The sequence below is a fragment of the Podarcis gaigeae genome, assembly GCF_964106915.1.
Source record: "Podarcis gaigeae genome assembly, chromosome: 6".
Taxonomy (NCBI): Eukaryota; Metazoa; Chordata; class Lepidosauria; order Squamata; family Lacertidae; genus Podarcis; species Podarcis gaigeae.
The window spans coordinates 50,948,526-50,962,871 of NC_139682.1; the positions used below are offsets into that span (position 1 = coordinate 50,948,526).

A 14,346-nucleotide genomic window follows, 5' to 3' on the forward strand; every position below is an offset into this window, starting at 1 on the left:
CACTTCTTGGTAACATCTAGTATAACCTAACCTTTGACATGGTGTCATCATGTTGCCTGTTTCCTCCCTCTGTCTCCCTGACAGCCAATAATCTAATGTAGGAATGGGGATATGCACAACACAATCACTTTGAGTTACATAATGTGTTACATTAGACCAGCTTTCCCCAACCTGATGACATCCATGTGTTTTGGACTCCCATCAGCTACATACAGCACAGTTGTAGTCTAAAACATCTAAAGGGCATCAGATTGGGGAAGACTGTACTAGACATTGCCAAGAAGAGGGAAGAAAGATGGAGCAGCTGGTGCTCTGTGTCTCTGATAACGTCTTCCTTGTGCATGACAGTGTGAGGTGAAATATTTGTATGGGGCTTTGCAAGTGTTCCAGTTTTGTCATCCATTTTATCAGGTTGTACCAGAGGCGTCCCTGGTGCCTGGGTATGTCTTAATACCCCTAGCACCACTGTAAGATGTCTGCCAAGAGAAATGTTTCTTTTTTTTCCTTTTTGTATTGCTTGCCTTTTGGCCTAGAAAGGCAGCAGCCTCTTTTCCTCTGAAACCTTTTTATGACTCCGGGTATAATTAACTCAAGCCATAAAATTTTTTCGAATCCAAATAGATATAATTAACATTTAATGTCACTGGGTTTTTTGTGGATAGTCAAGACTATTAAGAAGTGAGTATTGATTGAAGAGGTGAAGCAGATGTTTCAGTTATTGGATCAGGACATCAGAGGGAAGAGGGAGCCAGGAGGCTGTGCTGGAGCTGATCCAGTGACACTTCTGTGCCTCCTGGAAGAGATTGGTGTGCTAGGAAAAAGGCAGAGATTTTGTAAGTATTTTGCAGAACTCCTCCTCACTTGCACTTGGCCTCATCCTCCTGCTGCTGCATAAGGGAAAGACAGGGAAGCAACATCTGGCTGGTGGCGGCAGCAGCAGCAGGAGGAGGAGGCCAAGCACAAGAGAAGAGGAACCTCCAGCCATTGAAGCCGCGCTGCTGCCACACTCGGCTCCTCCCGCTGTCCCAACATCACGTGTGCCCCATTGGCCTCCTCTCAATCTTCTGCACAAGTAGGCCCCTCTGCCTATGAGCATGGTTACCTAAGACTCCTGCTGGCCAGTCTGTATGTCCAGAAGGTAAACTGCAGAGGTGCTTTTTTCTGAAGTCAAAGCTGTTTGAGTTATAAATTCAGAAATAGAAAAAAGTGAGCGGTGTCTACATAGAGTCAAACTACACCTCACAAAGTTTCAGCCATTTGCCTCAGTATTGCACCCAATACCCATGCAACTGTTTAATCCAACTATGGTAAACCAAAACCAAGGTTATTCTGGTAAGAAGGTTCTTAGATAAGGGAAGAGGGAAATGGAATTGCTCTTTGGCAACATTGGATAGAATTGCAGATCTAGCCTACAAAATGCCTAAACTAAATATGACATGTTAGCTGTTGGGGTGCTAGCCTTTGAGGATTGGGGAACTGGAGGAAGTGCTAGATTCCAGGAAGGCCTGTAAAACAAACCTGTCCTGTGTGTGAATTCACTTTAAATTGTCAGAAACCCTTATTTTAGTTATTAGTTACATTTGTTTCACACACACTCAGTTTTAAAAATTCTGTCAGGAAGACTTTAGAGCTGGAGGGCCCATGTATTCCTCAAGATCCATCATAGCACCTCTTATTGGTCATGTCATAACTAAAGTGATCTTGACTGGACAGTTGCTGCTCACCTCCCACTGGCAGCTGTTTAATACCGATGAATGGTAACAACTACCTGGCATGGGCTATCTTTTCCCTCCCTGGTTCTTATTTAGCTGCCTAACCCCTGGCCTCAATCCTGACTGATTATGCATCTGTTTTCCCTGGTCCTGCAGCATATCTGATTTGAGCCTGACCCCTTGGGCCAAGCCTTGCCTCCTTGCTAGATCCCAGGGCTCTTTAGATGACATTCTTGGCTGATTCCCCTGCCAGACCTGCTTGGGAAGTGCCAGGCTGGGTGAGAGAGTGATGGCATGCCATATTTTGTGTGCCCCCTGATCCTGGGAGCAAGACTTCCAAGCCCTGGGATTGATTGGGGCTTCTGATGCTGACAGATGACATGAGCACAGGAACATGAGGCAGGTCAGCAGAGCAGAAACCAGCAAATGCAAAGAAACAGGCTGCATTGAGTTTAATAAATAAAACAGTGACATGCTGTGCTAGGGCTAGGAGTAGGAGGCTAGCCCTGCACCAGCAGCTTCTGGCACCCCTCTGCAGCTGACACCAACGTACCAGCTCTGGATTCACCCCAAATGCCCTAGACAGCACAGAGCTGCCTTTCTCTGCCCACACACAAACTCTGATTGTTTGGAAGCATCTCCTGCCCTGAATGTTTTGTGTTCCTTGTACTGATCAGTGATTATCATGGTAAGGAGGAAGGAAACACTGTTGGCATCTGTGTGCTAGCATCTCCATAGAATTTATTCACCTTTGCTCACATGTTTTAAGATGCTCAAATTGGTACAGCACTGTAGCTTTCTGAGTTCTTTAAGTACACATCTTTCATTCCTCACCTGACCATTGAAAGTGGGAGCCATTCTTGTCCAGTATCCAGAAAAATATAAAAAATGTATACCAAAAATAATGGGATTGGGCTATTACAACAGAGGACCATTTTCTACTTTTCACACTAGTTGGCAAGACCAGCTGGGTGGACATTTTAGCCAATATAAGGGCCTCCTCAGATCTTCTTCCTCCCCTAATAATAATAATAATAATTATTATTATTATTATTTATATGCCACCCATCTGGCTAGGTTTCCCCAGCTACTCTGGGCAGCTCCCAACAGAATTAAAAACACAAGGAGACACCAAACATTTAAAACTTCTCTAAACAGGGCTGCCTTCAGATGTCTTCTAAAAGTCAGACAGGGTGGGTGCCACTACCGAGAAGGCACTCTGCCTGGTTCACTTCTTGCAGGGAGGGAACCGCCAAAAGCCCTCGGAGCTGGACCTCAGTGTCTGGGTTGAATGATGGGGGTGGAGACAGTCCTTCAGGTATACTGAGCCGAGACTGTTTAGGGCAGGGGTCTGCAACCTTTAAGACAAAAAGAGCCACTTGGACCCGTTTCCAAAAAAACAACAACAACTGGGAGCCGCAAAAACATTGCAACATTTAAAACAAATATAACACTGTATATATTGTTTCTTGCCTTAATGCTGTATATACAGGATCGTGCAGTCAGCTGTCAATCTCAAGAAAAAAGGACAAATAGCTAATTAAAATATTTAATTTACAACCAGTAAATTAAATACCACTTCAAAACAGTGACCAGTGTATATGGCCCCTTTCAATGCAGCCTGCTTACAAAGGCGGGAAAGACCAGCAATAAGCTGTTGCATAACGTTCCCCAAAGAAAGTGTTAGCTATTCACCAAACTTCCCCCTGCTTAGTTTAAAAAGGGGCTTCAGGCAACTAACTCCCACGTGGAATTTCCTATAGTAAGATGGCGGCCACCTCAGAAGACCACATGGGCAGATAAGATGGCTGCTGGGACGATCCGGTTACCCAGCAACAGCACAGCTGTTTCCGACGCTTTTGAAAGCAGCCGGCAAAGCAAGCGTTGGAGCGCCGAAGCCACCTCACCCCCACAACTAGAATGCTGCGCATGTGACCAAATGGCGAGGACTTACTTTGCTAGAGACAAGCCCCGACACTACCACAAGCCTCCCTCTCTTCGCACCGCCCAGCCTCCCAAGAAAAAAAACCCACCTCAAACAGTCACAAAGCACAAATTCCACGCGACCGCAACTTGCTATGCCCAATAATCAATGCCCCAAAATGCCATAGAAAATTAATCAGGGCCCCAGTGTACCATAAATCATAATCAGTGGCTGATGTAAATAATAATTAATAATGAGGCATTCGTCATTATAAAAATACCTTTTTATTATTCATTTGTTTGACCCCTCAGAATTACTCCTCCTCATAGAAATAAAATTAACAAGTTACCTTTTTTTGAGTGTGTGTTCTTCACTCCCCTTCAAAACAGTGACCAGTGTATACGGCCCCTTTCAATGCAGCCTGCTTTCCCCAAGGAAAGAACAATTCACCAAACTTCCCCCTGCTTAAGTTTAAAAAGGGGCTTCAGGCAACTAACTCCTCCGCCTCCTCCCCTCGCCTCCTCCCCTCGCCTCGCCTCCTCCCCTCGCCTCCACTCCTCGCCTCCTCCCCTCGCCTCCGCTCCTCGCCTCCTCCCATCGCCTCCTCCCCTCGCCTCCTCCCCTCGCCTCCACTCCTCGCCTCCTCCCCACGCCTCCTCCCCTCGCCTCCTCCCCTCGCCTCCGCCGCTCGCTTCCTCCCCTCGCCTCCTCCCCTCGCCTCCTCCCCTCGCCTCCTCCCATCGCCTCCTCCCCTCGCCTCCTCCCCTCGCCTCCGCTCCTCGCCTCCTCCCCTCGCCTCCGCTCCTCGCCTCCTCCCATCGCCTCCTCCCCGGAGCCGCAGCAAAGGCTTTAAAGAGCCACATGCGGCTCTGGAGCCGCAGGTTGCCGACCCCTGGTTTAGGGCTTTAAAGGTCAGCACCAACAGTTTGAATTGTTCTCAGAAACATACTGGGAGCCAATGTACAAGTCTCTATCCATTTTGATGTGAAGGTGAATTGCAAAGTAAAATTTTGCCTATATGGATTCCAGGACTTATTTTTTAAGGGACAACATCAAGGGGAACTTGGCAGCAGGGTGGAGACACAAGGCCTTGCACATTTTCTATGTAACCTCAGAAAAACTTCCTGGGAGGCAAAGGAGGCAATTTCAAACAGCCCTTTTGGAAGAGGATTATAATGTGGAGAGACAAAGGGGTGGGAGGCCTCATGAGTCTCTCCCTAATCTAACATGGCAGTGTTGGTGGAGATTACAGATATGAACTTTCCTGAGGAAGCCCTCTTGGCACAAATGGACATGTAGCCACACTCAGGCAATGTGTTGTCCACCCACACTTGGGGAGGAGAGGCAGAACTGTCCACAACATGGCAAGATATGCTGCAATTGGAATTGAATCCTAACAATTCTAACTGATGTAATAAAGTGTCAAGTGACTGAATATCTGGCCTTGTAGTTAACTTGAGGCATTAAACTTATGGTATGGTCCTAGCAATCCTGTGGGCATATTTTCCCACCTAATCCTGCAGCAATCCATAAATTATGTATGAGGTTGTCCTGTGTTTGTGTGTTTAATAGAAGTTTTTCAAACTGTAAATTCTAACAGGTAGGTTTTCAGTATTTGATATTTTTGGCTGAGAAATTGGCAAGTACCCCACTTTGCACTTTTGGGATAGGGAAGGCATCACAGGGTCACTGTTGGAGAGGGATGAGGGATTCAAGGTGGTATACACCAAGCTCCTTGAGACCTCTGGCACACTTAAGCGCATGCACTGTTCTTCTGACCACTACCAGCCTGCAGACCCTTCAGAGGATGCAGCTCTCATAGTGGAGAAGACTGCCTGGATAGAAGTAGAGTCAAAGCAATGCTTCACCATGCTACAACTCTCTGTGAACTAGTTGGTGAAAGGCAGTATCTCCCCACTTTTCTTTGGGGCAGCCTTCAAATACTTCCGTTGCCAAGGCCTTGTGGGTATCTGAATGGAGAGGCAGCTTGCATTCAGAAAGGATCATTTTGGGGGATTTGGGAACTATCTTCACCAGTGCATCTGCATTAAGTGATGGGTTTTGCAGCATTTGCTGCTTCCAGGTAAATTCCAGTTCTAGGGTTTCATAAAGTTCCCATTGAAACTGTAGCCAGCAGCAACTGAAATCATGTTGCAGCACCTCATCTAGCAATGTTGCAGTTATCTTTCAGTATATGCTTTTCCCAGCATAGAACCCTTGCATGTTATAATCGTTTTTGCTACTGTATTAACAACGCCTTATTGGCATCCCAAAGTTACCTGTAGATCTGAAGACATGGCTACACTGCTTCCCCTCTCTCCTGCAATCAGAGTCTGTCTATCTCTACTATAATATCAGCCTGTTTCTCTTTAGAGTTGGATGGAGTTTGAGAAGGTTTCAGGCAAGGGTCTCTACCTGCCTACCTAGACTGAACCTTGGACCTTCTGCATGCAAAGCACCTGCTCTACCACTGAGCTACAGCCCTTTCCTAAGATTAACTAGATTGCACTGAGTAATTCATGTAAACCTTTTAGAACAGTCCATTCATGTTTCCTGAATGCTCATTCTTCCTCTTCTCGCAATTGCAAACTCAGTCTTTTGCTACTTCAAAACTAACCCATGCATCAAGACATGTCAATATGGTGCAGTGTGTCAAATAAAGCGGGGAAAGAGCCTTAAAATTCGATAGTGATAGGGACAGATTTAATTTCTGCAGAAATCAATTAGCTGGAGAAAACAGGGTGCTGGGTGTGGTGAACAGGTATATAGTGCAGTGATGCAGATTCAGTTCCTCCTGCTCACCTGTCTATGTTGTAATAGAGTTGGGGTGGAAAGCTGGCCAGGATGAATGTCAGCATGACAGGTGCAAATTAGTTGTAGGAAGAGTTTATGTTTTTAGGTTGTAGTCCTATTCATACTTACCAGTGACATGCAGTTATTTTTTTTTCATAGGGGAACAGTTAAGGCCAGAGGCACCAACATGCAAGGGGAAGAGGGGGGGGGGGCACAACTTCATGCATGTGATATTGTGAAGTTGTGTATGTGAGCATCGCGCCTCCCTCCCTAAGCCTGTCAGAAGCTTCTTGGGCTTTGCAAAGGAGATGCCAGAGCTCTGACAGGATGCTAGAATCCTCCTGTCTCCTTCTGAAAGCCGATGGGCTTTGGCAAGATGGCAGGACAGATCTTGGACCCATCAGAGCCTTGCACCTCCCTCCCTAAGCTGGGCAGAAGCTTCCCAGGCTTTGGGAAGGAGGCACCAGGGGAACATTTAGGGGACTAGCCTAGTTCCCTTAGTCCAATTACCACACGGCACTGATACGTGTCTGTGAATTTCTCACTGAACTCAGTGGGACTTACGGTATTTCTGAATAGATATGCATTGGATTGCTCAGTTAAAAGGTTTTATGCAAAAGCACTCAAAAGGAGAATATTAAATAGTGAAAGACCACAGAATAAGTTGCAGGCTGCATAACCCCCTTGTGCAAATATCAGCTGCAATGCATGAAGAAAGCTGCCCTCTTAGATCTTTAACGGTCAGTGGTAATGGTGGGATGAGCTCCTGAAAAGACACAGGTGCAAGAACAATGATTGCACAAGTGATCTCCCAATCTGTTGACTTGGCTACACATTGACTGACGTTGAATCAATTGCTGAATAGTCCAGACCACCCTGGCATTGTAGCAAAGCTTAAATTGTCCTAGAGACTTGTACCATGATAGACACAACTTGCATAGTGGAAACCACTGGTATTTTTCTCAGGATATTACAAGTTCCCCCAATTCTGGTCCTCAAGACTGAACAGAGTACTTTTAAAACATATATATTACATATTTGACTGAACACAGTACTGTAGATGATGGCTAGCAGGGCTGCATACAAGTGCATTGACTAGTTTTTCTTTATCTTTAGATTCATTATATCCCTCTTTTAGGCCAAAGTCTTTGAAGTGGTTCACAATGACACCATCATATAAACTACAGACAATAAAATAAAATCTTATCTTAAAACATAGTTGTTAATACTACTAATGCAACCTTAAAAGTAGGAATTGCAAAACAATAACAAATAATTTTAATTCAGGGTTCACGAGTTAAACATCAGTCCTGTTTGACTCGGGGGGGGGGGGAGTGCATGCTGGAAAAGGTGAAGAGAGAAATTCCCTGAGCAAGTTCGGGGTGCCACACCTGAGAAGAACCTAAATCTTATAGCTGTCTGCTGTACACCAGATAGCAAGGACACTTAAAACAGGGTTTTCCGAAATCATATTAAAACACGGGAAGGGATATGTGGAGGATATACTCCTCCAGATAGCCAAAACCCAAACTGTTTTATTATCTCAGTTCCCACCTTATTTTGGTCAACATTTCTCATGCTTATTTTATCATACAGCAAACCCCTCTCTATTGCTACTATTTAGCCATTTATTTTCCTATTTTGTATTTGAGGTTTTTGGCCTGTGTTATCATTTTCTTGGAATTAAATTTAAGTGTCCAGTACTCTCAATTTATCAAGAGGGTTTTGAATGTTAATATTTCCTTCCGAAGTGTTCATGGTCCCTTCCAACTTTGTGTCATCTGCAACTTTGATAAGTGTGCTCTACTCTTTTATCCAAGCCATTAATAAAAAGGTTGAATAGCAACATGTTTGAGATAATCTAATTACATTACTTTGGGCTGGAATGCATTCAGGGTTAGCTCTTAGCCACTGGGTCACATTCTGTTCCCTCTGCTGGATCAAGCGCTTCCTTCAAACTTTGGTTTAAGCTTGCTCCCCTGAAGCCAGAGATCTGAGTGTGATAGCATAGTCTTGCATTGGTGGAAGATGCAGGATGGCGGGTGAGCTTGTGGGGCAAGGCGCCTGGGGAGCTGTTCATCTAATTCCAGGAGGAGAAGTGTGTCAGCCTGAGCAAAATTGGCTGGCTGCTGGATTTATTCATTTTCCCTTGTCTCTGCCTTGTGGCAGGTGTTATGCTAAGAGCCTTCGCCGTGCAGCCATCTCACTAAAGCCCAGGGCGGCTTAGCACTTTAAATGGTTTTGCTGCCACTGCAGTGATCCATGCTTGTCAACAATTTGAGAGCCCTGGAGAGTGTCCACACAAACAAGATGGTAGAGGAGGAGGAAGCAGCCAGCAGCAAAGCTAAAGCAGGTACAAATGCATCCAGCCTAGACACGAGGATAAGCTATTCAGCTTCTCTTATTGTATTTGAAATGTTACTTACCTATGTATGAACTGATTTATATCGGAATCCTAGAAATTTCTCTCATCTCTGCACAAAAGCATCTTGCATTTCTTCTTTTCCAATGGCTAAATGTTAAGCACAGAGCCAAGGTTAGGACACTTAAATGCCAACAGGCAAGTAAAGTCAAGTTTGAACAATTTCTGCATTCAATGACCAGCATAGTAGGGGACAACATTTCCACTCAGCCCAGTCTTTATTTACAAGGCCAGGGCAAGAAATTGTATCCAGGAAGATTATATTTCCAATTGAAAATATTACCTAGCTACATGGAATATAGCCAAGCATGCAGACTCCTAAACAAAACAACCTGAGCTCTTGATGCCCAGGGTGTCTCATAAAGTTTCTGAAAAATCTAAGTCACTTACACACAGGTGTTTGATGTGGATTCCCAAGGTAGCTAGTTCACTGTATCCAGAAGGAAGTTAAATTTTGAAACAGTGATCAATACAATTAGATTGGTGTTTGGAGCACTGAAACCTGCTCCCAGAAACGGAATTGCTTCTATGGAAGTACTGTATTAAAGGCATGTGCAGCCAGGCTGAACCAAAAGTGGTTGGCCTCTGAAGCCAGCTTGTGGTGTTCATACAGTGTTGTAGATCTTGTTATGTGTTAGCATCAGGTGCTTTATCATTAATATTTTTATTTATTTACTACATATCTATACCACCCTTCATCTGAGGATCACATGGTGGTTTACAATATAAACACACAATAATGCATACCACAATAACAATAACACAGTACCCCCCCCTCAGTTTAAAATGCCATAGATTGTTTATTAGCCAAAGGTATGGGAGAAGAGGTGCATTAAAGGAGTCACAATGTGGGCTATACTTTTCTTTTTATGCTGAAAGCACACAACTGTTTAAAGATTTTGTAGCCAGCTCCAGTTGCCTGATATTGATGGGAGAATCATGAGACTTCAAAAACAGAGGGGGTTCATTGGTTTTTTGTTGCCAAATCATTATCACATGAAACACCTATGCTTAGTCAAAGACACTTTGAAGGAACTTTTATTTTATTGACATTTATATCTTAATACTCATGTTTTAAGGTGTGTGCCCTGCTGTCTTGAAAATGGTTAAATGAATGCATATTTCACTATGAAGACCATGCGGGGAGAAAAAAAACAAAGCTACTGACCAAAAGTACATCTGAGCAGCAAATTGGACATAAATAATCATACTCTTGACTGATCCTAGCACATGGGTGACAGACAAATTAAGACCATGAGATTTTGAGGTGCATGTCAGTAAGCACTGGATGTAACTCTTGGTCAGTGGGTTCCCTCTTGGGTACAAATTGTTCTCACTGGACTAGAATCTGTGGAGCAAATGGCCAACAATCTATAAGCCACCTGGCCATTACATAGGTATCTAGGCCCTTTTCCATATTTTTATGTTTTGTTTTGCTAGTTCTGCTTGCCATCTCAGGTGGTGCTGGTGGTAAAACAATCTCCATGAGTCAAGGCAATGGTGCTGTGGCCTGCAGGATACCTAGCGTCATATTCCTCATATCTGGCAGGATTTGATATGGTTTCAGTTATCCAGCACAATGGAAAATTGTTAATCATATGACTCTTTCCCAAGGAGAGGGAGAAATGACTTTAACAGCATTGGTGGGTTAACGGCTTGGCCTCGCTGATATGGCAAGGAGTTCAGTTCATGTTTGGTTTTAATAACCATCCCTTATTGCTAGCAAAAAAGATTCAAAGCAAACAGGCAACAGGGCAGTCAGAAGCCCTGTTGCCTACAACTTTTTCTCCCAGCCCGCCCCATACATTTACCTAACGCTAATGAGATGTATTGATTGGAATGATGGGATTTGTAAAGGTCGTGGGGTGACAGTCCATAAAACCAGCTGTGCCGGATCTGCAGCATCAGGGCCGATGGGTCTGGGGGGACAGATTAAGCCTTTGCACTGCAAGAGCTGACATCAATTACCTTGCAGATGTGTGAGCAGTTATAATGTATCTTCCCATGAGGCAGTTAACTCCACAGAGGTTCCTTTCCCCTACTCAGTTCTCCAAAGCCTGTTGAGTTATCTGGTTTAATCTTAGTAAATCAGAAAGGGAGAGGGACACAGAACTGCTTGTGCCATACCCTCTTGGGAAGTGCTGGCCCACTTCCAATGCCTTTGTCATGTGCTGTGAATTCTGACTGAGTGATCAGCATAGATATGGTCCCGGAATCTAGACTGCCAGTTACCGTTTTGCATGATAGACACATGGTGTTTCTTTAAGGTCCTGGCCAGAATGCATAGTGAACTTCAACACACACATACACATTTCACACCTGTAACAATAGATGACTTCTCCTTACCATGTGGCAGGAGATGCTTTCCCCTTAATGTTTCACTCCAGAACATGTGGAATGGTAAAAACAGTGGGCTGTGAGAAACTCTGGAACACAGTAAGGGATTGGCTTGAAGATATTTTTGAAGACGGAACTTAAGGTAACTTAAATAACTGTCAATGCTTATCACTGCATTTGTTGTAAAACTGCCACTACCCATAAGCTCAGTTTGCAATAATCAGCACACTTTAGCCTGCATACCCTTAAGGAGGTGTTCCAAAATAAGGTATTTAAAATGCAGTTATCTCTTTTTACTAGTCCTTAAGATATTCCTGCCCTATGAAATTTCAGTCATTTGTGGTCAGCTTCTAATTTTTGCTTGTTTTTATTTTTAAAATGAAGAAATTGCTGATTAGAATCATGACAGCTTCTCTCTAAGGGCATGTCTTTGCAGATCCCATTTTTAGATCTAGTACTCAGTTATCATCTAGTGAAAGATATCTCATTTGAATTTGCTGTCTACTACTAATAAAGATTTTTTCAAGGCCTATGAATGTGTCTTACTTCCAACCCAGCCAGGTTATACTACATGTTGAAAGTAGGGCAAGTATCAACAATATCTGGCCTGCCAGTCAACATAAGCCTTATAGTTTCCTTCTTTTGGCCCACTAATTCCTGGTCTGGATTATTAGTTGTTCTTTTGATGCTATCATTCCAGACCTAGTTCAGGATTTGGTGGAAAGCCACATTCCTTTTTGTGTTGATTTGAATTTGGTGCATGAAGGCAGACCTAATCCCAGTTATTTCATTATTTAGCCCTTTGTTGACTTCCATCCAAGTACTAAAATCCAAGCACTTAATCTCTACAGGTACATAGACCAGCGTATGCATCTATTCTAGTAATCACTCTCTGTTGGTGGGTAGAGATTGATACTTAGGAGGATTTCAGATCCTTACTGTTAGCAGCAGGTTTATTATGCTGAAATGATGTATGGTATGCGCATGGTCCACAATGTACCGCAATGGCAGGTCTGAGGCAGAGGGAGTTATTAGCCTGATCCTTGTTGTTCTCCAATGTCATAGATGGTACTACTGCTCTTTAGTCCAGGAGGATCTTTGGTACAGCATAATTTTTTTCTCAGTACAAGCACCTTGTTACTCAAGTTGCATTATGTAGTCTTATCTAATTCTCTTACTCAAATGAGCTAGTGGTAGGTGATGTAGTTCAAGCTACGTCACCTACCACTAGTTCTTTTGATCTTTGTTTTCCTTCCTTGGAACCTGGCCATGCACTTTTGGGGAGCAAAGCTGCTTGCCTCTGGCTCTTAGGGCACTTTGTTGTTGGTTTTGAACTGAACATACAATAATAAAAAATAATAAAAACTGAAAAGTGTGTTTTATCTTGATGTGCACATTTCTAAATTTATTTTATCTTAAAATATATACATTTTACACATTTTAGTACAGTTTATAAGTTGAAAACAGTATTGTAAAATTTGAAGAAGTATGAAATCTGAAATATAGTTACATTCATCCTTAGCCAAAGAGGTGTAGACTGCAGGGGAATTCATAGAAATCAAATTCTTCAGCCATCACTACTTTGCCTCTGAACATCAACAGACCTTCATACAACATATTTTCCCCAGAGGGAAAAGCATCTGGTCCTCTGTTCAAGGTGCAGTCAAAAGATACAGGCTACTGCATCTCACATTTAGTTTCAGCCTTGGATTGCTCTGCCTAGGCAATCCAAGGCTTCCCACATGATGCCACATCATGGGATGGAGCTGCTTCCTGTGGCTAAAATCCTCTAACCACAATAAACCAATGAAAATACATTTGTGGGCACCAGAAGACTCCACCTGATTTTGAAATTTTCCCCAGAGTATGTTGCCATGGGGGAATTTAATATTAAATCCCAGCAAACACCCTCACCCTCTGCTCTTAACTCATCCATGAATGTAGCAGCATCTGTTCCTTCTTCCACCGTGTGTGTGTGTGTGTGTGTGTGTGTGTGTGAGAGAGAGAGAGAGAGAGAGAGAGAGAGAGAGAGAGAGAGCTCTTGTGGGCTTGCTTGCTCTTTCTCTCTCCTGCTTTTTCTCTCTGCGCTGGTAATGAGTGGTTTGCAGTGGGAACTAAATGAAGTTGATTGCCCACTGGTGTCTGCCATTAGTGGTAATTAGTTAAAACATCAGAGTATAAACAGTAAATTGGATCTAATAATTAATACTAGCACTCAAGCATATGAGATAGACTGGGAGAGAAGCAGCAGCTTGTAAAATCAGTCGGGGATGTTTTAATTAAAAAAGAAAGAATGTAAGTAACACTGTATTGGAAAAAAGGACAAAAGGCATTGTGGCTGCCTGCGCTCATTAGCAGCCTAAGATTCTGTCTGCTCCAGGGCGCAGAGGAGGGACTACTAGCCCCCAGAAAACTCCAGGTGTGGAGCAAAGCAGGATCTTGGGTTTTCCATTGCATGCTGAAGGAGAAGGCGGAATAATTCCTCTGGCAAGTTAATTTCTGGAGCAGCGTGACATTTATTGGGGTTTGCCCCATCTTGGGTTAGTAGAAAGGTTTTGCAAATGTAACTTCTTCTTTTTTTGAAGCTTGTAAAATTGCAATATTTTCGCATGCCCACCAGGGTTTCCTGTTTTCAAAATCATAAAATTCGCAACAGGTCCCAAGTTTATACTTTTTAAAAAACAAAATATTTTTGATAAGGGCAAAATATTATTCTTTTTTCTTTTTGCTGAAGACCAGAAGGTCTACATATGTAAAATGAGAGATGTAAAGGAATTAAAATAAAGAAAAGCAAATTACCTAAACAGGGCTGCAGTTTTACACACAGTTAAGCATGATGGGCAGAACAAACTATAACAAGGCAACGTGTGGCATGAAGTACCATGTTCACCAGCCCATATTTACAGCCCTAGTGGCCAGGGTAGAGGATAGGGTGGGTTTTTTGTTTTGATTTTGCTGCACTATCTGCCGTCTGGAACAGCAGATTGAGCACTTCTTCAGGAAACAGACTGGCCATGGATCCTGTGGATCCCACTCCACCCCGTGATGCTCCGTTTTGTGTTCTTCTGCTGATCACCTCAGGCAGTAGATTCCCAAATGCCTATGAGGCCTCCAAGTCAGCTGAGCTGAATGGTGAGAAAACACTGCCTAATCCAAAC

The 14,346-nt window shown here is 43.5% G+C and overlaps 1 protein-coding gene across 13 annotated transcripts in view; it reads left to right on the plus strand.

Moving 5' to 3' along the window:
• Window positions 1–14,346, plus strand: part of RNF220 (ring finger protein 220) — a 332,264-nt gene that overhangs the window by 145,626 nt on the left and 172,292 nt on the right. The window contains exon 1 of one of the 13 annotated variants that reach the window (XM_083742414.1): window positions 8,725–8,782. The exons of the other annotated variants lie outside the window; for them this stretch is intronic. Coding sequence (XP_083598540.1) covers window positions 8,740–8,782 — 43 coding nt within the window. The 5' untranslated portion in view covers window positions 8,725–8,739. Of the gene's footprint in view, window positions 1–8,724; window positions 8,783–14,346 lie in introns of those variants that run through there. 13 annotated transcript variants of the gene reach the window in all.